At 40.7% G+C, this 25,653-nt stretch overlaps 1 protein-coding gene and 1 pseudogene across 2 annotated transcripts in view; one reads left to right on the top strand and one right to left on the bottom strand.

Moving 5' to 3' along the window:
• Mrps28 (mitochondrial ribosomal protein S28) overlaps positions 1–25,653 on the bottom strand; it is a 130,611-nt gene that overhangs the window by 70,281 nt on the left and 34,677 nt on the right. For both annotated transcript variants that reach the window (NM_001412947.1, XM_087634373.1), the window contains exon 2: positions 24,963–25,144. In NM_001412947.1, coding sequence (NP_001399876.1) covers positions 24,963–25,144 — 182 coding nt within the window. The remainder of the gene's footprint in view (positions 1–24,962; positions 25,145–25,653) is intronic.
• Positions 1,097–1,449, top strand: LOC147996174 (cytochrome c, somatic pseudogene; annotated as a pseudogene).

The raw sequence follows: 25,653 nt of genomic DNA, 5'->3' as shown, positions 1-25,653 counted from the left end.
AATAAGCGGATATAGGAGAGCGATCTAACATAGGCAAGGAAGGAAACTAAGGAGTGCGGAGAGCTGGGGAACTAGTCTCCCCAGGGATGAGCCTCCTAATTGGTTATCCAATACCAAATCGAATGGTCAGTCTTGAAATTATATACATGCAAGATGAACTAAACGGACTGGACAAGTGTGCTTTCTATTTATGCATTTACATGTTTGTAACAGCAACAATTAAGGAGAAAAAGAATGAATTAGAGAAGAGACGAGGTGGGAACAGGGAAGAGTTGAAGAAAGGGAAGGACAAATGAGTAGAGTAGATACATCTTAAAAATAAGAAGACAAAGTTTTCTTAGTTTTCTTTCTTAGAATTTATCATCAAATGATATTATATAGTTTCAGCCATTAAGATGGGAAGGACTTTTTGTCAGAATATAAAAATAATAGATATTCTACATAAAATATATATTAGGATAGAAAAAAATCTACAACCCTTTAGTAATAAGAATAAATACAGTGTCATTGTCCATGTAACTTCTTAACAAGCAATTTTTTGACTTGATATAGCACAGGTTTCTTATTGTGGCAATTTACATGGGTCTTATGAGACTGAACATGGGTTAATATTGTGGTACAGTGGCTGATGACAAGGTCTTCATCCAGTCTGTGTTATTATATACTTTAGATTCTTTTCTAGGTTCGTAGGCTATTAACAGGACTATTTCTGGAGATTATAGGCAGGACCAAAGTAATGCTGGCCGCGTCTCCGGACCCTGCTCACTACCACCTTGGACTGTCCGCCAGGGTCCAGTCTCATAAGCTAGAGGTGGCATGTTATTCCTTGTCATGTGCAGTTTGCTTCCAAAGTGCCATTAAGATAGTATTAGATAGACGGTCTCCAATTCCTTTTAACAAGGATACTGTAAATAAGTCAGAACCACTAAGTATTTTCCTCTTAAACAACTAAGAAATCAACTAAGGACTGGCAAGATACCGTAGCAGTAAAGGTACTGCAGTGAAATGTGCCCAAGTAAGAAAATCTTAAATCAGGCGCGGGCCAGCGTGTCCTTGGGCTAGAGAGCGGGACGTCTCCCCAAGAGTTTGATCGTTTGTGGTGTTGACCAGCCCGGACCGAATTTAAAATGGGTGATGTTGAAAAAGGCAAGAAGATTTTTGTTCAAAAGTGTGCCCAGTGCCACACTGTGGAAAAAGGAGGCAAGCATAAGACTGGACCAAACCTCCATGGTCTGTTTGGGCGGAAGACAGGCCAGGCTGCTGGATTCTCTTACACAGATGCCAACAAGAACAAAGGCATCACCTGGGGAGATGATACCCTGATGGAGTATTTGGAAAATCCCAAAAAGTACATCCCTGGAACAAAAATGAATTAAGAAGAAGGGAGAAAGGGCGGATCTAATAGCTTATCTTAAAAAGGCTACTAATGAATAATTCCACTGCCTTATTTATTACAAAACAAATGTCTCATGGCTTTTAATGTATATCATAATTTAATTCATACACCAAATTCAGATCATGAATGGCTAACAATGTTTTTGTTGGACAGCCCTGATTTAAGTAAAATTGACTTGTCATAAAGTGGATATGATCTTTTTTAAAGTAACACTTCCAGTTGTATACATGCTATCACTGCTCTCCCTTTCTCAAGATAAGACTGGACTTAATTAGTAATGTTTTCCTCTCCATAAATATGAGGGTGTCGCCTCAAACCTATTGAATGGTTTCATACTTAGATTTATATAACTGGGTATATGAATATGTTTAAATCCTGGGAAAATTCTATCACTGTCTCAGAAACAAGAAGACTCACCCGTGCTTCAGTGTGTGTTCACTGGCCTCTGACAGGCAATGCTAAACACCAGAACGGAACTATTCTTGACAATGCTGTTTTAATTAGAATTCCCTACATCAATGATGCTGCCTTTCACCACTGAAAGGCATTTACTGTGGTTTATGTATGATATCAAATAAAGAGTATTTAACACTTAAAAAAAAAAGAAAATCTTAAATCAACTGATTTACGTCTTTAATATTGTACTTAAAAATCTTTCAACATTTTAATTTATCAAATGGTAATTATAATAATGAAGTCCATTCTGTCTGAGTTTATACTTAAGTTGAAGAGTCTGTTAGTCTGACTTTTCATTGCTCTGACAAAGTACATCAGTAAATGACTTCAGGGTGAGAGATGTACTTGTGGCTCATGGTGTCTTAGGTTCCACAGTTCACTGTAGGACAGCTCTGTGTCTAGGCTCACAGTAAGGCAGACTATCGTGGCAGAAGAGCATGGTGGGACAGAGTCATTCATGGCAGCCAGGAAGTAGTGTAAACCACAAGAAAGGACTGGCGCAAGCTATGAACCCGGGACACACTCCAGTGACCACTTCCTCTGCTCCCCATTAATCTGTCAGAGTTTTAATCCACCAGCAGAATTAACTATTGATTTTGTTACAGTTCTTATAATATCATTATCTCTGCAAATGCCCTTGCAAGATACACACAGAGGTATAAATTTCTAACCTCTTAGCCACCTTAAGTCAACTCAAGTCAATGGTCAAAATTAGCTGTCCTAGGAGGGAAATATGCAGAACATGTCAGTAGGGAATAGTTAGGCACTGAAGTCAGTTGCGTCAGAAGCTGCAACGGTAGGGAGGAAGATGTTTGCTCTGTGCGGGATGGTGACATGCTAATAAAGGAAAAGCAAACGTAATCTGCATAATGCCTAGGACTGAGTAGTGACTTGAGTAAGAGGAGGCAGACAGAGATGAAACGGCAGACCAGCTGCACCACAGCGGGAAGGACTAGAGACTACAGAATTAGGTGGGAATTATGGGGAAAATATAGGATATGTGCATTCTTTTCAATTCGTTTTTAAAAATTAAAATTCTGTTTTCTACAACCAAATAGGGTTGGTTTAATCTGAAATTAATTTTTTGAACATCTTCTTTTATACTAAATTAAAGTGTGGGGGCTACTGGTCAGTCAAAAAATGGGTCCAGGCAGTAATCGTCCTGGCAAAGGACCTTATTCAGTGCCAATTCATCTGGATGCATATACTTGTGTTGTCTGGGGTTATACAGACTTTTTTGAATACATAGTTTTTTCCTCTGAAAATAGGGCAGACTGAATATTCTTTCTAGTTCTCCACTCCGAAGGCTTTAGTCCCATTATATAATAGGATAAAGATGCCAACTATCAATCCTGCTATCTATAAAGAAATGAAAACTGAAAACGATCAAAATACGATAGACACTAGCTAAATTACAGTAATGGAAGGCCATATAAAAGAACTTTATGACACAGGAGCATGGCCCCAATGGGAACACTATTATAAAACAGGAAGACATGCTACTGGGGCTCAGAAGCATTGTCTACAGAGAATCTCCACTGCCCGCTTTCCTGCTGCTTAAGAAGCAGCTGTGTTTAAGTGGCGTTGGACATAAACTGATTTAGTACTATGCTCGGGCTACTTTTGTTTTAAAAGAAATCTGTTCTAAAATAAGAGGCTGAACAAGTTTAAGATCTCCAGATCTCAAATACAAAGAACAGAACACTACATCCACAGGATATAAGCTGTAAGCCAAATATACTATTTTTAAAAAGTCAATATTACCAACAAATACATGAAATGTTCAAGCTGTTTACATGAGCCAGAAAAAATATCAGTGACCTGAACCCTAACTATTTTACTTAGACTTCAGGAAATAAGCTCATGAATCTTATCCTCAAAGATCTTCATGGCTATGTCATTTTCAACAGCAGAAAAGCAGACATCTGCTGTCTAATAAACAAAGTATCCTGAAATAATCAAGAAAAATCACTATGTCTAATGGGCTGATGCTACACTATAAAATTAAGTGTTAAAATTACAAGGAGTACAACAAAACCACAAACAAAAACAACCTGAGTCTAGCTAGAAGCTCTGGAAGAGGAGAAACTAAAATGGCCGCAGAGCTCTGGAGGTCAGCAGAGCTCTTTACCACAGCTGCTTTACCAAGATGCATCACGTTTACAAGCTGAAACAAAAATTTGAAATTTTAACTAAAATGCTGAAATAAACATAACTTTATTAATTTGGCATGATCACTGAGGAATGTTGGCTTTGATATTGTAGTGATCAATATACAGAAGCTATATGAAGTTCTAGTCTAACAAAGAGATTACCTGATGTTGCATGGAAGGCTAAGGAAGAAAGACCTAAGTGAGACGCCACTCTGTGAGGCCTTTCCTCAGACAAAAACAACAACTATCAATAAGGAGATGAAGATGTGGAGAGTGGTTCCAATGCTTTCACTCAGTTGGGAATCTGCGTGTCCAAACACAAAAGGCCCTTGTCCGCAATTGGCTTTTTGATGGATCAATAAAGATGCCAGCAGTCGGAACAATGGAAATGCAGAGTTGCCATGACTCAGGGGGGAAGGATAGGATGCAGGAGCTGCAGGAGAGAAAGCCAACCAGCCATGAAGAATTTGGGTAAGTGGCCAGTGGCCACTTCCCTGACTGGGACTAGGGTAGCAAGGGAAGGTTTAGGAGTCCCCAGCCTTTGAGGTAGCCAAGGCATTTTTTTTTAAAAAGCTAGTATGTGAGTGTGTGTGTGTGTGTGTGTGTGTGTGTGTGTGTGTGTGTCTTTCATTCACAGATCCAAAGATAGCTCCCAGGCAGGTGTGCACATGTGATATGTAGGGAGCCAAAGTGTATAGTCAAAACTCACTGTTACATGAAGAACCAACAGATTTAATTAAATTCAGTCAACAAAATGGTTTTATGACTATTATGACTATATTGGAAAAATATTTTATAAAATAAAATGTATTCGTTTTCCATAAAGTGTGAAACTTTAAAGAACATGTAAGTTTTATATTTACAATTGATACATATAAAAGTATTTCTTAATTTCATTTTTTTAGTAAAAATCCAAGCACACATATTTTGCTTACTTATCCAATAAAAAAATGAACCCAAAAAATATAGCTATATGCACAGAAGGAGAGATGGTTTCACTGTAATGTGACTAGTTAAAGATACATTCAGTACTTGTAAAAGATGAATCTGCCCAAAAGGCCATTAGATTCTTTCTAAAAGTGATAGTTCAAGATATGCTTGTTTCTTCTAACAAGCAGTTTAAAGTTTTAAAGAACTAGAGAGACAGGATCCCGATACCCAGACAGATGGAGGGCTCAAGGTGAAGGTTAATATAAGCTCCAATGTAAGTTTCAGTATAAGTTCCACCAAAAATAGAATATATCAGATTGGCAGAGTCTGAATACCTTCTCCATTTCTTAATATCATAGCCCCAGAAATGTGGATAATGTTGCCTTAGAAAATTACTGCATTTATCTATCTCTTCTATAAAATCCAACATAATTTATTTTAAACATATGAAAAGAAGAGGAAATTGTAATTACATATTTGAAGGCTAAAGAATTTGGATCACCACCTTAATTTTATACATTCTCCCTCCACTCTAACCTCTCTATAACAAAATAAAACAGAATTAATAAATATATGTGTTTTCCTAACAATTGTGACACTTTAATTTTTCCAGATAATAAAATTAATGAATAATCATGCCTTAGGAATAAATTCATTGAATATAAATTTTAAGAAGTACAAAGAGATCCCAAATTGGAGGTGTCCATCAGGTCCCTCCCCTGGAGCTCAGATAACCGAAGGAAGAGGTGGAGGAGGGGCCGACAGCTGCAGGACGTCAGGAGAGCACAGCCCACAGAGTCAACCAAGCAGGGCTCGTAAGGCTCACAGGCTGAAGCTGCAAGCAGCAAGCCTGCATGGGCCTGTGCTCGGTCTTCAGAATACTCGTTATGATCTTACAGCTCAGTGTGGGAGTGGGGGCTATCTCTGACTATTTGCCTGCTGTGGGAGTGGGGGCTATCTCTGACTATTTGCATACTTTTGGGACCCTTCTCCTCCTACTTGGTTGCCTTGCCCAACCTTGATAGCAGGAGACTTTAACACCCAGCTCTCACCAATGGATAGATCTGGGGAATAGAAACTAAACAGAGACATAATGAGACTCACAGAAGTTATGAATCAAATGGATGTAACAGAACATTTTACTCTAAAACAAGAGAATATACCTGCTCAGAACCTCTCGATATCTTCCCCAAAACTTACTATATAATCAGATGCAAAACAAGCCTCAACTACTACAAGAAGATTGAAATAATCCCATGCATCCTATCAGATCACCAGGACTAAGGCTGGTCTTCAATAACAACAAAAACAACAGAAAGCCCACATACACATGGAAATTGAATATGCTCTACTCAGTGATAACTTGGTCAAGGAAGAAATAAAGAAATTAAAGACTTTTTAGAATTTAATGAAAATGAAGGCACAACATACCCAAGTTTATGGGACACAATGAAAGCAGTGCTAAGAGGAAAACTCATAGTTCTGAGAGACTCCAAAAAGAAATTGGAAAGAGCATACACTAGCAGTTTGACAGCACACCTGAAAGTTCTAGAACAAAAAGAGATAAATAAACCCCAAACTCAGAGCTGAAATCAACCAAGTAGAAACAAAACTGACTATAAAAAGAATCAACAAAACCAGGAGCTGATTCTTTGAGAAAAATCAACAAGATAGAAAAACCTTTAGCTACACTAACCAAAGGGCACAGAGACAGTTTCCAAATTAAGAAAATCAGAAAGACACAACAACACACTCTGAGGATATGTAAAAAAAAAAAAAAAATCAGATCCTACTTCAAAAGCCTATACTCAACAAAAACGGAAAATCTGGATGAAATGGACAATTTTCTAGATAGATATCAGGTAAAAAGTTAGATCAGGATCAGATAAACCATCTAAACAGTCCCATAACTCCTAAAGAAATAGGAGCAGTCATTAAAAGTCTCCCAACCAAAAAAAGAAAAACAAAAAAACAAAAACAAAACAAAACAACAACAAAAAAAAAAAAACCACCCAGGATTTAGTGCTGAATTCCATCAGACCTTCATAGAAGACCTCATACCAATACTCTCCAACTATTCCACAAAAGAGAAACATAAGGAACATTATACAATTTGTTCTATGAAGCCACAATTATACTTACACCTAACTGCACAAAGACCCAACAAAGAAAGAGAACTTCAGACCAATTTCCCTTATGAATACCAACACAAAAATACTCAGTAAAATTCTCGCAAATCAAATCCAAGAACACATCAAAACTATCATCCATCATAATCAAGTAGGCTTCATCCCAGGAATTTAGGGATGATTCAATATACAGAAATCCATCTAATTAATCCATTATATAAACAAACTCATAGAAAAAAACACATGATCATCTCATTAGATGCTGAGAAAGGATTTGACAAAATTCAACACCCCTTCATGATAAAAGTCCTGGAAAGATCAGGAATTCAAGGCCCATACCTAAACATAGTAAAAGCCATATACAGCAAACCAGTAGCCAATATCAAACTAAATGGAAACTTGAAGCAATCCCACTAAAATCAGGGACTAGACAAGGCTGCCCACTCTCCCTACCTATTCAATATAGTACTAGAAGTCCTAGACAGAGCAATTATAAACAAAAGGAGTTCAAAGGGATAGAAATTGGAAAGGAAGAAGTCAAACTATTTGCAGATGATATGATAGTATAGTTAAGTGACCCCAAAAGGTCCACCAGAGAACTACTTAACCTGATAAACAACTTCAGCAAAGTGTCGGGGTATAAAATTAACTCAAATCAGTAGCCTTCCTCTACTTAAAGGATAAACAGGCTGAGAAAGAAATTAAGGAAATAACACCCTTCACAGAAGTCACAAATAATATAAAATATCTCAGTGTGACTCTAAGCAAGTGAAAGATCTGTATGACAAGAACTTCAAGTCTCTGAAGAAAGAAATTAAAGACCTCAGGAGATGGAGAGATCTCTCACGCTCATAGATTGGCAGGATAAATATTGTAAAAATGGCCATTTTGCCAAAAGCAATCTACAGATTCCACGCAATCCCCATCAAAATTCCAACTCAATTCTCTGCAGAGTTAGAAAGAGCAATTTGCAAATTCATTTGGAATAATAAAAAACCCAAGATATCCAGAACTATTCTCAACAATAAAAGAACTTCTTGGGGAATCATCCCTAACCTCCAGCTGTATTACAGAGCAATCGTGATTAAAAAAAAAAACTAAAATATTTCATGATATTGGTACAGAGATAGGCAGGTAGATCAATGAAATAGAATTGAAGCTTGAGAAATGAACCCACCCACACATCTATGGTCACTTGATCTTTGACAAAGGAGATAAAACCATTCAGTGGAAAAAAGATAGCATTTTCAACAAACAGTGCTGGTTCTACTTGGAAGTCAACATGTAGAAGAATGCAAATCAATCCATTCCTATCACCCTGCACAAAGCTCAAGTCCAAGTGGATCAAGGACCGCCATATAAAACCAGATACACTGAAACAAAAAGACGAGAAAGTGGGGAAGAACCTAGAACACACAGGCACAGGGGAAAATTTCCTGAACAAAACCTCAATGGCTTCTGCTCTAAGATCAAGAATCAGCAGATGAGACCTCATAAAATTACAAAGCTTCTGTAAGGCAAAGGACACTGTCATTAGGACAAAATAGCAACCAACAGATTGGGAAAAGATCTTTACCAATTCTGCATCAGATAGAGGGCTAATATCCAATATATAGAAAGAATATATAGAAAGAATATAGACTCCAGACAATCAAATAACCCTTTTAAAAAATGGGGTACAGAGCTAAACAAAGAATTCTCAGCTGAGGAATCTTGAATGGTCGAGAAGCACCTAAAGAAATGTTCATCGCCTTTAGTCATCAGGGAAATGCAAATCATAACAACCATGAGATTCCACCACACGGCAGTCAGAATGGCTAAGATCAAAAACTCAAGTGACAAGAAATGCTGGCGAGGATAAAGAGGGACAGTCCTCCATTGTTGGTAGGATTGCAAGCTGGTACAAGCACTCTGGAAATCAGTCTAGCAGTTCCTCAGAAAATGGACATAGTACGACCTGAGGACCCAGTTATACCACTCCTGGGTGTGGGAAGTTTGACCACCATGTGTAAGCTGCTGCCAGGCGGGTGTTGTGCTGTGGGAAGCTGAGGGACACTGCTCCAGGGGTGAGGAAACTCGGGTCTGTGGCACGGGACACAGTCGGAACTGGCTCAGGGGTCCTCAGGCCTGCAAGGAGGCCAGGCCATCTGGTTCTCAGGCTCTTGGGCATCCAGGTGCTGGGATGTCGCAGAATAGCTGAGAATGGAGTGAGGGCCCATAGGCTGGATCTAGCGCAGGCAGAGGGGGAAGGGGGAAGCTCTGGCTGGTCTTGCTTAGAGTCCTTGGCTTGATGAGTTAGGCTGCAGGCTTGGTGGTGGAGGTCTTCTTCGGGAGATGAGACAGTGGCTCCGTAGGTGAAGGCTTTCTCTGTGGCTCCCCATGGCGGTCAGGATGAAAAGGGACAGTCCATGGTTTTAAGGCATTTATTGTCATGGCGGAAGGTGGACGAGTAAAACCGTAACCCCACTTCTCAGGGTGAGCCTGAGATTGAACACCTTTTGCAGGGAGGGGTGTCTGGGAAGAAAGGTGATTGGCTAAGCCTCCAGGCCTTTGGCTACCTCATTATAACGGAGATCTGTCTTGAGCCTATGTAACCACAGGTCCCCTCTCTATGAAGGGTCTTGACTGATGGTCACAAATCTATGGAGGGTTGTGGGCTAGTGACTGGCCTGGTTTCCTGGAAATCAGGAAAAAATGGCTACTGTCCCTTTCAGGGTCGGGAACAGGGTGCCTTTCACGGTCCAACACCCACCTATCAAAAAATAGTAGATACAGTGACAAAAGATAAAGCTCACCAACAAAATATACATTTAGCATGAGAGGGTCTGGGCTGAGTCCCTAACACCACAGTCCCTTAAAATGAGTAATGAATGCTCCTGTTAAATTTATACTCCACAAGATACCATGTGAGACTAACATTTTTCCATATAAGATACAACATATACTTATTTTTTTAACAGTTAACATTGTTGTGGAAAGGCAATCCCATAATAGTCCTAATAAGTTAAGAAGCAGCTATTGTCATCAGTTATCAAGACTATCATTACCACCATCGTGACCACTGTCATCAGTGACATAGAAAGCTCCTGTCACACTAACAGTAAAGAGGTAAAAAGAGCTTAACTTAAAGCATGTCTTGTCTTCAAACTTCAGGGTGAAGCCTCACGGAAATAAACAGGACAAAGAAAAATTTGATTTCCCCCATTATGCTCCTCACCCACCTCTTTCCATGCATCTCTCTCCTTTTCTCCAAGTATTACTAAAACAAGCTAATCCAGAATTAAAGTGCCTAAAGAAGCTATATTCAGGACGACAGTCAAGTACTTAACATTTGCTAATAATTTTCAAAATAATTGACATACTATCTTTCTAGTTAAAAGAAACTGTTATATAATGGCCAAAGCAGAGTGGACATGTTGAACAACCCAGAGACCTGCCTGCATCTGTCTGTCAACCACCAGGATTAAAAGCGAGGCACTAATGCCTGGATAAGAAAGTATCTTAACATAGGTTTGATTTCCATTTGCCTGATAGCTAAGGACACTGAACACTTTTCAGATATTGATTGGACATTAGTACTTTTCCTTTTGAGAACTGTCTGTTCAATTAACTTAGCCATTTCTTGGTGACAATATTTGATTGTGCATGCATGCATGCATGTGTGTGTGCATGCTGCATTTTTGAGTTCTTTGTGTTTGGATATTCCTCCCCTGTCAAATGCGTAGCTGATAAACATGTCCCCTATCTTGGAGGTTGTACCTTAATTCCCATGTTTCTCTGTGGCACAGAAGCTCTTCTACTTCGTGTAATACTGTTCTCAGTTCTTGCTGTTATTTACTGGACTACGGGAGAGCTAGTCAGAAAGTCCTTACTATGCCTGTATCTTCAATTGTTTTCCTCCACCGGTTCCTGCTTATATTAAGGTCTTTGAATAACATAATAGAAATTTTGAGGCCAAACCAACACTAGTAAAAATGCTGAGTTTCAACATATATAAGTATAAATATATATACGTGTGTGTGTTAGAAACAAGTTCATCTTAATCATATATTTCATATTGAAAAATGCATAGTTAATCCATTTTATATCATTATAGTTAATACCATCATTTTCATAAGAACACTTACTATAATAAAACTACTTTCAAGAAAAATATCTTAAGAAAAAATTTGTTTACTTAATAAATTCAAAATAACTGAAGCAATATCATAAAATCCACATGAACACTATAATATGCCCAATCAGTACAAATTAAGGATCTAATTATACATGTTTAATACTCAATTTGCATTTTAAAAGAGAAGACAAAGTATTCTATTTTAAGTCTAAAAATAAACCTCTGAATCAAAACTTTAAAAGAAAACTAACTATAGTATGGATTCCCTCCCCCACCCCTAAAAATTAGAACACACTAAGAACGAGGCATATTTTCAAGTATTGGGCTACACTGAACCTGAATGATTCATCTCACCAAGACAAAAGGAAAAGGTCTAAGTAAACAGCTATAAAATCTTAAGTGTCACTATCAAGTGTTTCCTCGTCACTACAATGCACTGTTTTCTAAAGTAGGGAGCATCAAAAGGAACAAGGCTTCACTGCTGTTGTTGGGTTTTGGGTTCGGCTGGGCAGCATCCCCATGGACTTAGCCCTGACTTGCAAACCCATCCTGTTTTGGAAGAAGGCAATGGAGATGGAAAAGGACAATGTCAGGAAGAACATGGGAGTGAAGGACATACCCTCTCCCTGTCGTGTCCACAGGAAACTCATGTACCTGCAATCCAAATTGCCCTGTTCATCTCCCTTGCATATGCTTAACCCTACCTGTGAGTACACTTTCCATCACGGTCACAAATACCAAAAATACTACTTAAAAAAAATTTATATGGCTCATAGACGCTTCCATTCAAGGTGGCTTGGCTCATTGCTTCTGAGTCATAAAGGAAGGCACAGTGACAAAAACCAGGAAACAAAGGAAAAAGAGAGCAGCCTCCACGAATCCCTCTCAAGGAAGGACATGCCTCCAATTACTGTTGTCCACTCAATGCCCTAACGGTCTGACCAGCTCCCAAGAACCCACCCACTCTTTAACTTATATAAAATTCCTATATTTCCCATCATACAATTTTATACAGCACATCCTAGAGTGAGTAATTAGAATAAAAAGGCGGCAGCATCTAGGGATTTGTGTCTGTGCCACATCCTAGGAGGAGAAACTGCCCTGAAGTCCTGACACATCCAGGTTCAGGCATCTCACCCAGGCATAGCAACTGCATTGCTGAGTTTAAAACCCACAGCCAGCACTGTTGTGGGAGAAAGTGAGGTGCCAGCTGTATTTACTACAGATTTTTCCTTCCCAGCTTTATCTAGAGCTCTTCTAGCTCTTTCCCCATGTGCTGGAGCAGTGGCTCTGTGGGTAGATTTTGTCCCCAGAACTCACAGTAGAAGAAGGTTACCTCCTAAAAGTTGTCCTCTGGTCTCAAAATGGATACTAGCACACACATACACAAGTGCACGTGTGCACACACACGCACACACACGTAATAAAGTAATTTAAAATTTTTCTCCATTCATTTCTAGTATTTTTGTTAATGTTTTCACTGTTAAGAAATTTTATTCCTATTTGCTACTTGTTAGCATTCTGTCTAAGTTCCACCCCCCACCCCCCAGTTATCTGGCAACAGCCAGGTATGCCTGACACTATAAAAGGGGCTGCTTGCCCCCTCCTCATTCTCTTGCTCTCTCTTGCCCCTCTCCCCATTCCCTTTCCCTCTTCTCTCCACGGGCTCATGGCAGGCCTCTACTCTTCTACTTCTCCTCTTCTACCCCTCCTCTTCCTCCTTTTCCTTCTTCTTCCTCCTCCCCTGCCTTTCTCTGCCCCTACTACCCTCTTCACTCCCCTCCCCATGCCCTGAAAACACTCTATTCTATACTATACTGTCCTGTAGCTGGTCCCTCAGGGGAAGGGATGCCTCAGCATGGGCCCACAGAGGCTCCCACTTCCCCACACCTCACCACACCTCCATAGAACTTATTCCCCACTCTCTTTATCTTTTTAGCAGAAAAGCCATACTGCCTTCAAATTCTTGTCTTATATGAAGCATTACTGTTTTCCAACAAAAATAATCAAATATCTGGGGTTTCATATGATTCCCACAGAACTCTATGGACTCCCTATCCACTCCCTTAAATTTCTCCAGTGTCTTTTCTTGATACAATGCTTCCCATTTCACCATATTCCCCCTCTAAACTATTTTTCCATTCTGTCCTTTCTTCAAAACTGTCTGGTCTCTAAATTTCTGCTCATTCCCCAGCAAGGTTTGCCCTCACTGTTATGTCATGAACCTATTAGCAGTGGTCTCTGGTCATCTGCCCAGTAGTGTTAGTGGAGTCAGAGAAGAGAGACAATTTAAGCAATAACTAAGAGGGAAAGGCAGGGTGGGAGGGAGCTCAGTGGTAAACACTGTCTGCTAGCACATGCAAGAGTCTGAGTCTGATACCCAGCACGTCCAAGAGTAAAGAACTTTCTTCTCTTGTACACATAGTGGACTGAAGAGTTTGGGGAAGGGTCGCAGTGAGGAGAGTGATTCTGAGCTTTCAGGCTGTATCACCCAAGCCAAAACTAGTGTGAGATTGACCAGGGTCTTTTGTATAAGAAGAAATAAATATTAAGAGAACTAAGTACCAGCAGACTGAAAAAAAGAGCTTTTGCCATCTTGGGAGGGGGTAAAGGGAAAAGAGCTCACACAGAGAGAAAGAGACAGAGGCCACAGGGCCTGACACACCCTATGTATATTTCCAAACTATCCCCAAATAACATCAGTACTCTGTGTATGTAAGGGGACAAAGATCTGCATGCCTAAAATCATACCACTAGAAAAATTATACATATTTTATAAACATTTAAAACCTAGGGCCAAAGAGTGACTAATAGTAATCCTACTAATATTAATGATTACCTCAACATTGAAAATATGGAAAGGATGCTGGGCGTGGTGGCATATACCTTTAATCCTATCACTTGGAACACAGAGAAAAGCAGGTCTCTGGATTCAAGACCAGCCTGGTCTATGAAGTGAGTTCCAGGACAGCCAGGGCAGCACAGGGAGACCTTGTCTTCAAATACAATGGGGAAAAAAGGTAGAAAATGTTTTCATTTTCTTAAATCTTTTCCTACTGCATATTTTACTTGTCCTATAAAGACTTGTTTCTCGATGTGGGGGGATGACAGCTCACAAACACGTGCTTAAACTCTGGACTAGAGCTCAAACCGGGCATGGCAGCTTGCCCTTGTAACTTGAGCTTAGCACCCGAGGGAGGGAAGGACAAGACAGGTGGGTTCCTAAAGCTCACTGGCCCCAAAAAAGATAAACATGGTCACAGAAATTTTAAAAGCGGTTACTTTTTAAGTACAAAAGTTGAACTTTGTTCACAACCCTCAGAGGTTCATAAACCTTGCAGCCTTCCACATAGGAGGCAGGCCAGTCCACAGTCCCACAGCCCATGAAGCAGGCCTAATGACTCACTCTTACAGAGTGGGTGGAAGGGAACCCACATGCCATGCACCTTTACCATGACCTCCCTGGCTCACTTTCTTAGATCACTCATGAAGACGCTCATTCAGTTTAGATGCAGAGGTCCATGTGGGAGGAAATGAGACCTCCTGCCAACAAGCAGCATGTTAACGCTATACTCCGGATCTGGAATGTTCTCCAAAGATTCAGTGTTCATTGTTTGGTCACCAGCCCATATACAACTGGCAATCTCTGCTCCCAGCCAACCCTTAAGCTGGCTCCTGGCCTGGCGAATACCTCAAATGGACTTTCTAAGAGATCAAACTCATCCAGCTAGGGGACTCATTGATTCCTGGACCAAACCAATACATGAGACTAGAAAATCCCAAGTGTTGGGATAACTTATTACACACAAATAGAAACCAATAATCATACTATGTGCACTCTCACATCTCAGCAGACTTCACACCACGTGCCCAGAAGTGAATCCCCCATCTTTAGGTTGCTCCTAGAAAATACTTTCTTTTCTGCTTATAAAATCATCTTAACTCCTTCTTTAAACACCTCATTCAGGTGGGCATTTGCTAATGCATTTCTCTGCATTATTGCTATGTTTTATAGATATTTTCCCCTAAAATAAATACAGTTTTAAGTTGTACTCAGCATACTGCAGTGAAGATATGCAAGAAGTCTGCTGAGGAAAACTCAAATTACACACACACACGCGCGCTCACAACACACACACTAGTACTACAGGCGAATCTGAACAACATGAAGGAGCTGTGGCCGCCTCAGGTGTGCTCACTTGCTAGCTGCCAAAGTCTTGGAGACAGCTACTTAACTGAAGGCCAGACCACATTGCTTCAGTGCTTTCAACAAGGTTCCTAACAGTATTATTCTAGAGTAATAAAAAAATCTAAGAAAATAATGCGCTCAATTTTTATAGTGTTTTGCATAGAGGGAATGTTCAACAAATATGAATATTGTTTATGTTAAAAGGATCACAAATTATACAATACGTGCTGAAATATTAGTCTCCACATCTCAACAAGTTACCAAGTCGCAATAGATTAATTAGAACTCAGATGTTCTTGTTTGGAAATCCCACTCTTGAACCAAGTGTGGGGGTGAAGCCATGGTTCTTCTCTGTCGCTCGGACATTTCAATGTTGAAGCTTTTCTGGGAACAATGCATTCTTTGAGAGGCAGCCATACGAAGCCATGGGCAGATGCACTTTTAGTCTTTGAAATCCTGAGATGGCATAAAAACTCACAAAACACTTTGTCTGACCATCTCTGCCCTGACAGAGCTACAGACACAACTAGAAAGCAATCAGTTCTGCTGCTGCAACAGAACCAGAATCTGTAACACCCAAGCCTACAGAGCCGAGCCCAAAAGCAGTTCCTATGGCATGCTTCCCAACTCAGAAAAACCTGAACCTCCTGATACTGTGCACAGTCTACACCACGGACTTCCACACCTCAGCAAGATCATAAGTTACAGTCTGACCACATGTGAACATAGAACCTGTCTTAGTCAGGGTTTCTATTCCTGCACAGACACCATGACCAAGAAGCAAGTTGGGGAGGAAAGGGTTTATTCAGCTTACACTTCCACATTGCTGTTCATCACCAAAGGAAGTCAGGACAGGAACTCAAGCAGGTCAGGAAGCAGGAGCTGATGCAGAGGCCATGGAGGGATGTTTCTTACTGGCTTGTTTCCCCTGGCTGGCTCAGCTTGCTGTCTTAATAGAACCCAAGAGTACCAGCCCAGGGATGGCACCACCCACAATGGGTTGGGCCCTCTCGCCCTTGATCACTAGTTGAGAAAATATCTTATAGCGGAGTCTCATGAAGACATTTCCTCAACTGAGGCTCCTTTTCTATGATAACTCCAGCTTGTGTCAAGTTGACACACAAAACCAGCCAGTACAGAACCCATGTAACTTGTCTCTCATTAGAAGTTAACTATAATGCACCCTGTTACTTTTAAACTATCAGAGATGTATTAAAGAAGAACCAGCTCATAGCATGAGTCTAAATCACCAATCTAAACAAAAACAAACATGCTTTAAGGTGTGTTCTATCTCTTCTGAAATAGAGACTCAGTTCAAATTTTTATTTTCTCTTTACCAATAATAAACGCTGAAAACTTGAGACTTTGAAACATTCACTATATATTTCACTCTCTATTGACCCTATATATTTCATAACCCAAAATAGAAACAAAGACTGGGAAATTAGCTTGTTTATTCCACCCCAGTGTCAAACAAAAGTACAAATAACATTCAGGGCACGTGCAAGTTACCTTAGAGCTGCCAATCATGCTTGTTTTGAAACTCTTTGATTTTCAGAGCTGTCAATCATGTGTTGTGATGGAGGTGCCAGAGCAGAGTTAATGCATTAAGAGACATAACCCTCATTTACACACTAATAAATAAAAGGACTTTGTACTTATACAGCTGAGCTGGAGGGTTTTACAGAAATGCTCTCGATTCCTGGAAAATGAGAATATAACAACGAAAGGGAAAGCTCTGGAGAATCTGACAAAGCAATAAGCATTGATAACCATAGGTGCTCTGGGTTTTGTAAAGACAAAAGTGTTCCTTGCCTGGTACCTGAACATAAGTCGAATGAGAGAATCAAACTGACCTTAATGTAGGCAAACAGGCAAAAGAGTCAAAAATAACACCCTTCCTCTCTACCTCCCCACCACCACCATCCCACTACCTACCTCCCCACCACCACCCACCACTACCTACCTCCCCACCACCACCCACCACTACCTACCTCCCCACCACCACCCACCACTACCTACCTCCCTACCACCATCCCACTACCTACCTCCCCACCACACCCACTACCTACCTCCCCACCACACCCACTACCTACCTCCTAAGTCACATCTGAAATGGAGTGCTGTTCAAAACCCACCCTGCCTCCTATATAAACAGTCAGTCAACAAGACCAGCCTCTTCTCCACTTGCTGAGGCCTTCCTGCATCCCATCCTCAGGCTTCATTCACAATGCCATCATTCTCGTAGTTTCCTCTGTGATCAGGAAACACAACTCTTCCAGAATGATCTCACTGAAACACAAATGTGAGTCACGTTACCTGTTAAAATATTTCCCTATTTACCACCTTCAAAATAAAGCCACGCTTGGAGCAGCATATGTCCTCCTGAAGAGCTGTAGCCTGCCCACCCGCCACCTCTCATATCACATCCTTAGCCCAGGCTCACTATAGCACCTAGGCTTCACGTCTAGGAGACATGGGCTCTTTCACTGGGGATGGAGCCTCTTGCTCTCCTTCAACCTTCCTCCCTCATTTCAGCAGCAACTCTGCAACAGCCTGCCTGAGACAATGGAGACACTGACCCCTGGTCTCCATTCCTGAAGAATGCAGTTGAAAGAATGAACACAGCATTATTTGTATTGGTTTATTCTCTGTACCCTGCACTGAATCAACTCTCAGGATGCAACATTATCTTTAATCCATACATCAGCTCCTCATGTTGTGGTGACCTCCAACCATAAAATTATTATCATTGCTACTTCATAACTGTAATTTTGCTGTCATGAATCCTGTTATGAATAATGTAACTGTTTCCGTATGGTCTTAAAGTGACCCCTGTGAAAAGGTCAACTGACCCCCAACAGGGGTGGGGAGCGGAGGGTTGTGACTCACAGGTGAAGAATCACTGCTCTAATAGCTACATGCTTAAAGTTTGCTGGACTCAGCGAAAAAACTATACTATGCCATGTTTGTTTAAAAAAAATGTTTAACAGGCATATTCCAAAGCAACCAAACTAATCAGTATCATAAAGCTACTCTTTAGGCCTAATCTTTTAAAGGATTTCATCATCTACTTACAAGTTCACGGTAAGAATTCCTTCAAATACTATCTAGAACCTAACTGTCCCACTTATTCTCCTTAGTCCTACTAGCAATGTAAAGTTTCTACCGTGACAAATGCTCATGTCCCAAACACTCACTCAGCACCTTGCCTGGTTCGACAGACAGTGCTCACATGTGACAGCCCCTATCAAGGGCGTCAGTGAACAGAGGCAGAACCTCACAGCAGCTATACTTCATTCATCAGGAAGTTACTTCTCTGGTCCATCGAGTGCTCCCAGAGCCAATGAGAACAACGCTGGAGCAGCTGAGAAGCTGTCATAACACATGCTGACGCTCATGGGCTGACGTGATGCACTCAGAAGAGGCTGCTGGGTCCTCCCTCAGGAGCTGTTCTTACTTTAAGCACAACATCTCAGGCTTCAGCACACTGAAGTAGGAAAGTGTAGACTTGAGAGAGCAGAAATGGATATCATAGCAGAAAAAGAGAGTTGAAACAAACTTACAGAACTGGGAGTTATATGGTTATTGGGCAGTAATTCTATATTACATCTGTGTGATGATAAAATATATAAATTTATATTTGCAAGTATGATGTTGGGAGGTAAAAAACATAAAGATTAAGTGTTAAGTCCAATGAAGATCAAAGACGTTACATTCTATAAAAAGCACTAAAAAATTAAAAATTAATTATTACATATGTATTAACAGACTTCTCTGTTCCCTACCAAATAAACTTCATTTCTCAATAGCATGAGGCATACTGGATCTACCAATCACTGTCAAACATATCCAATTCCTGTTATTACTGACTTCACTAAAATTACAATCTCGATTCATCCTAAAAGGCCTGGGTATACATTCATTACCTTACTAGTGATAACACTCTCAAAATGTGGAATACCACTGTCTTAGTCAGTTCAGGATGCTACATCAAAGGCTCAGAAAAATGGAAGCCTATAAACAACAGCAACACATTTCTCACGGTTCTGAAAGTGAAGGGATCCAGGAAGGTTACAGCTGAGTTAGTGTCTCATGAAGGCCAAGTCCTGTATTGCTGTGTCCTCAACCAGTAGAAGGATCAGAGAAGCTCTCAGGGGCCTCTTTTTCCAAAGCCCTAATGCCACTCATGAGGGAGGCACTCTCATGATGTAAACCCTTTCCAATAGCTCAACCTCCTCACAGCATCACACTGGTGATTCTCACACCCACTTAAGACCACAGCGACCATGCCAGCATGGCCAGCATACTAAAACAAACTGCTCTGTATTCTTTAGCACATCTCCATCTCCCTTTCTTACTAGCAAGCTGATTTCAGTGTCCCTGGAAGTTTGATGACATATAAGTGATCTTAAGTTTCATGATCTAGAAAGCAGCAAAGTCAGGTGGAAAACTGTCTTGAGCCCTAGGCCAAATCTACTTTGCCAATTACTAATTGTATAACTGTAGCACATCATGTACAGAGATACATGTCATTCATTTGGAAATAGCAATGATATTGTACTGGCTGGTTTTGTGTGTCAACTTTACACAAGCTGGAGTTATCACAGAAAAAGGAGCCTCAGTTGTGGAAATGCCTCCATAAGATCCAGTTGTAAGGCATTTTCTCAACTAGTGGTCAAGGTGGGAGGGCCCATTCATTGTGGGTGGTGCTACCCCTGGGCTGGTGGTCTTGGGTTCTATAACAGAGTAAGCCAAGAGAAGCAAGCTAGTAAGTAACATCCCTCCATGGCGTCTGCATCAGCTCCTGCTTCCTGACCTGCTTGAGTTCCAGTCCTGACTTCCTTTGGTGATGAACAGCAATGTGGAAGTGTAAGCTGAGTAAACCCTTTCCTCCCCAACTTGCTTCTTGGTCATGATGTTTGTGCAGGAATAGAAACCCTAAATAAGAGATATTGTCTACATTTTGTTTCTTGTGAGCTAGTCACACTGGGACATTTGTTAATTTGTCTGCACTGTTAATTTGTGTGCACAGTACATGCATATAAGAGAAGAAAAATATCTTTAAAAAAAAGTACATACTGCAAACAGTGCTTTGTCTAAATCAGAGAGGAAGCCCTCTGCTCAGGAAAAAGCAAAAGGAGACTCAGACAAAACAGACAGATGTGTTGTACGAATGAGAAGCAAAAGCAATACACCAACACAAAGCACTGCCTGCTTTGAGTAAGCATCCACAATGCAGCTCTGCCCACCTTCTTCTAACAGCCATGCCTATACCGTAAGACTTATGCCTGTCGTTGCCCTGTCAGATCCACCACATGGAAAGATACCTGCAAAGCAGTACCTTCAAATTTTATAATTTTTTATTCATCTGTGTGTGTGTGTGTGTGTGTGTGTGTGTGTGAGAGAGAGAGAGAGAGAGAGAGAGAGAGAGAGAGAGAAAGAGAGAGAGAGAGAGAGAGAGAGAGAGAAGCAGGCAAACAGAGACAGAGACAGACAGACAGACAGAGACCTTTCAGAAAAGGTCTTCCTCTGTGCCCCAGGTTGGTCTGACACTTACTATGTACACCACACTGACCTTCATCTTCTGCCTCAGTGCTCCAAGTGCTGAATTATGGGTAGGTACTGTCACTCCTGGCTTTGATTTTCAACCTTCAAATATTCTTGCTTAACCTGTTCTTTAGAAAAATCAAACTCTGGAGTCTTGCAAAAACATTAAAATTAGCTTTCACGACTGGGCATAGTGACTCATGCCTGTAATCTCAGCACTTCAAGGCTAAGGCATAAAAGATGGCTGTGAGTTCAAGGTCAACCTGAGCTACTTAATAAACCAGCCACACAACCAAACAGGCAAAGGATTACGGGACTGGCAAGGCTCTGTGTGCTCAGCACGTACCCTCCAGAGGACAGCTCAGACCTGCTGAGTGCCAGACACTCCTTTCTTAGCTTCCCTATTCCCATATAACCCTAGAAAACCTTCTGCAAAAGTTGAGGACTTTTTGGTGCCAAGATTGGAAACTATTTATTTAAAATATAATCTATACATAAATATTAAAACAAAAACACTAAGTGCAGGTTTGGTGGCATACATCTGTCACCCCAGAATTTGGGAGGCTGAGAAAGAAGGAGCACAGAAAGATCATGGCTTTGTCTAAATCATGGCCAACATGGGCTACAGTTGAGACCCTGTCTTAAGAAACAAGACGAGAGCCCAAATAAATACTTTGGAGCTTATAAAAGGCTGCTAGGCTCATGGAAATACTGAGGTAACCAAACGGACTCCAAATACCATTGAATATGTTTACTAAAATAAGGATAAACTAAAAATATATGTAAATTTACATTTAACTAGATTTCTGTTATCTTTAACTGTATCTTCCCATTCTTAAATTATCCTAAATTAGAATGTGCACAAACATCTGAATGAAGGCTAGGGAGGCGTCTTACGGGTACAATGCTTGCCTAACAAGTACATGCCAGCATGGGGACAGGTGATACCCAGCTTGGGGCTGTCTAAATAAAGGTAAAAACAAAAACAAAACAAAACAAAAACTAAAACTAAAACAAACCAACAGAAAAACAAAACAAACAAACAACAACAACAACAAAAAACCCCCATGATTCTCTCAAATATTAAAAGAAAAGAAGGGATCAGGATTTATTTATACTAAATAAATATGTATGACCTATTTGCAGTGACTCGAATGTGTCCTAACAGGAGAGCCAGGCACCCTGAATCTGGCCCCCCCAGAGGTCTGATGGTCTGCCCATAGAGTTCTTCTGCAAAGACCTGTCAAACCCACAACTCTGAGGCAAGCTACAGGATCTCAACATCCAGGCTCTTCAGAGGTGAGGCACTGTCAAGCTGGACCTCATTACTGCCTGCTCCTGTGACAGTGACAAAGGTCTGGTTAACGGTTGTTTGTAAGCTCCCACCCACATGTTTTGCAAACAAATAGGAATGAAAGATGGCTGAAACAGTAACTGTACAGGCCTTACACCTTCCTGCAGTACTTTCAAAGTGACAGACACTTTGTAGACCATTACTAATCTGAAGACTTTCAGGAAGAACCCACACAATTCTACACATGCAAATTAAGAGATTTAATAAGTACTCTGTGGACAGTAGAAAGCCTCATGATACAATATAAGCCAGACAAAGAACATCCTAACCTAGGTTCTCTCTTTAAAAACATGTCATGTATTGTAGGTAGCAGAAGAAAATCTCCAAGCTCTCCAGGTTAAGTAGTAACTGAAGTACTCCGTGGGCACACTGACAAATGTATCACTTCAGTCCACAGAATTGGGCACAGAATTGAAGCTTCAGCATCTGCGTATCATTTTCAACAAGGTCCTCTGAGGGCATCTCACTTTTACATCAGCACAGGCTGTGAGCAAAGGTCTTCTCTGACTGTTGCACTTTGTCACAATGTCCCTTTCCACTTGTAGAGTTAGTGCTATGTTAAGCTAATTTATATCTAGTTTATATGCTTATTTACTATCTACCACCCCCATTAGATAGAGTCTTTATTTCACAAGGATAGAGAATGGTGTTTTTCCCCAGCTCTATCAATAGTGCCTGGCTCACTGAAGAGGTCCAGTAAGTACTGTGAATATTTGAATACACAAATGAACACAACAACCCTTGCACCACCCTGTTCTCAATCTTCATTCATAAATCCATTCATTTTGTAAGTACTTTGGAAGTGAAGTATGTATTTCTGTAGGTAGTAACTGGATACTGGACGCATAGTTTGTGAAAGCAGGAGCTCAAAGACAGCTACTGCAGGCAGCTATGGGATCAAGACATGCACACCTTTAACAATCTTAAATATAGAAAGAAGGAAGGAAAGAGTGAAGGAGGGAGGCAGGGAGAGAAGGAAGGGAGGGATGGAGGGAGAGAGAGTGCAAGGGAATAAAGGAAGAAGGGCGGGAGGGAGGGGGAGTGAAAACAGCAACTGCTCTAAGAACTAGAGATTCTGTATGCGCAGCTCCTCCCTTTGGAGAACAGATGGAGGTAGGCCGTGCACAGTCACTCCTTAAGAATGTGTGCTCATGTGGTATGTGGACAGTTCTAAATGAAATCCTAAGATTTAATAAATATTGCAACAGATTCAACACTTAACCATTTAAAGCCTCACTATAAAGAAAATTCAAGACATACTATAGTCCACATAAGAGAAATATCAAATCTTAAATACCACACTTAAAATTTGCAATTCAGCAAATAAAGAACGAGAATCATATCTAAAACTTTCTATTCAAACCACTTTGAAGGCATTTTGAAACATGCTTAAGAAAATGACATATAACATGTAAAACTTTAACTAAATAAGATCAACCAATATTCATAAAGAATTACCTATAGAAAAAGATTAACAAAACATTAACAAAATTCTATCCTTATAGATAAAGTACTAGATGTGGTAGTACACACGGAGAGCACTCAGGAGGCAGAAGCAGGAGGATTGCCATAAGTTCCAGGACAGTGAGGGCAGCATAAGAAGACAGTGCCTGGAAAAGGACCCAGGTATTTGGAAGTTACAGTAAACTTGACTGACTAGGGAAGGGTCCCCTGAGAGGTACCTCAGCAAAACGATTTCTATGGCGTTCATGTTCACTTTGCCACAGCAGGTCAACCTGGAGAAAGAGCAGACCACTCACTCCACCGAGGCCGCCTCCCTGGCAGTAAGATGACAGAAGATGACAAGAGGCCTTCTTTGTATGAAATGAAATGTATTTCGTCTTAACATTACCGACATACCATCTATTAATAAAAAGTGGTCTGCTTCTGCCCACAGAAGTCTTGGATATCTGAGGGACAGCTTTAGGGGACATATGTTCACACCTGCTCCTCCCTAAGATTTCATCTGTCCGCACTGGGCCCTCAAAGTAGTGAAGTCCATTGGTCACAAAGATAGATGGGCCTGGTTAAACTAAATGAGTCACACAACCAAACCAAAATTCATCAACCTGGAAAGGGGTCTGATTGGAGGGAAAGCATCTTACTAGGGATAGGAGGGAGGTAAGAGGAATCAAAATGTACCATATGTATATATGAAATTATCAAGGAACAAAAACCCTTTGAGGTAAATCAATCTTTATGAATACTATGCATGCACACATAGGCACATGCCTGGTAAAGATATGCATTCACGTGTGTACTGTGTATGGAGACCAAAATCAACATTTTTTTTTCCTTTTTTTTTTTTTTTTTTGGTTTCTCAAGACAGGGTTTCTTTGTAGCTCTGGCTGCCTGAACTCTCTCTGTTTATCATGCTAACCTCAAACTCAGAGATCACAAGGGCTGGGATTAGAGGTGTGTGCCACCACTGTCTACCTTGTATTCTTTTTGAGACCGTCTTTTATTAGCCTCAAGCTCCCTAGCAGGCTATGCTGCCTGCCAGTGAGCCCTAGGGCCAGCCGTCTCTGCCTCCCTGCACGGGATTACAAGAGCATGGAGCCACACCTGGCTTTCTGTGGGTGCCCACAGTTGGAACTTTGGACCTAATGACTAGAGATCAAGCAACTTACACAGTCACTTCCCTATCCTATGATCACTTTAAAGTCACTTGGAAACGATTCTACTTACTCGCCATCCACGTCTGGTCTTTTACATACACAGTGAAACTTGCCACCAAAATCTATGTAGAGATCATCCTCCACGATGTGAAAGATCCGCCCAATGACCAGTTTGTCCTTGGCAGGCCCCATCTGTGTCAGTGGAGAGTGTCTCAGCATGGAGGCAAAGGATTCCACAGGTTTTGGAGACTCCTAAATATAAAAAGAAATATTTATACTCATAAAATTCATAAAAATTCGAGAGTAAGTTTAACAAGGACTTAAATAGGAAACCTCACAAAACCAATCTGCTGTACACTCACACTGTGCTGAATTAATTCAAAACCAAAAGTGGAAGTTTGCTCCAAAAGACATTTGTAAGTTATACTCTTTTGTTTCCTCCTCCTCCCTTTCCTTCTCACAGAAGAACCAGAGGAAAGGCAGAGGAGATAGGATACCACAATGACTCTCGAAAGCACAGGGCCGAGGGGAGCAGGGATGTGCATGGTACTGTCAGAAGCTGGACTCTTGAAGCACACACAAGGAGAGCACACTGACCTCACTCCCAGAACTGACCATCTGCAAAAAAGCCTAGTGCAGAGTGTCTCACTCAAAGTGAGTGAGTGGCTATTCAGGTCGAAAGGACCAAGGCTTTCATCACAGTCACCAATGTGAACATGAGTTCTTGTTATAGAATAATTTTAAACAGATCCAGTTTGTCT

This window comes from Rattus norvegicus, chromosome 2 (genome assembly GCF_021556685.1).
Source record: "Rattus norvegicus strain SHRSP/BbbUtx chromosome 2, alternate assembly SHRSP_T2T, whole genome shotgun sequence".
Lineage (NCBI taxonomy): Eukaryota > Metazoa > Chordata > Mammalia > Rodentia > Muridae > Rattus > Rattus norvegicus.
This window is presented reverse-complemented; position numbering and strand designations above follow the sequence as displayed.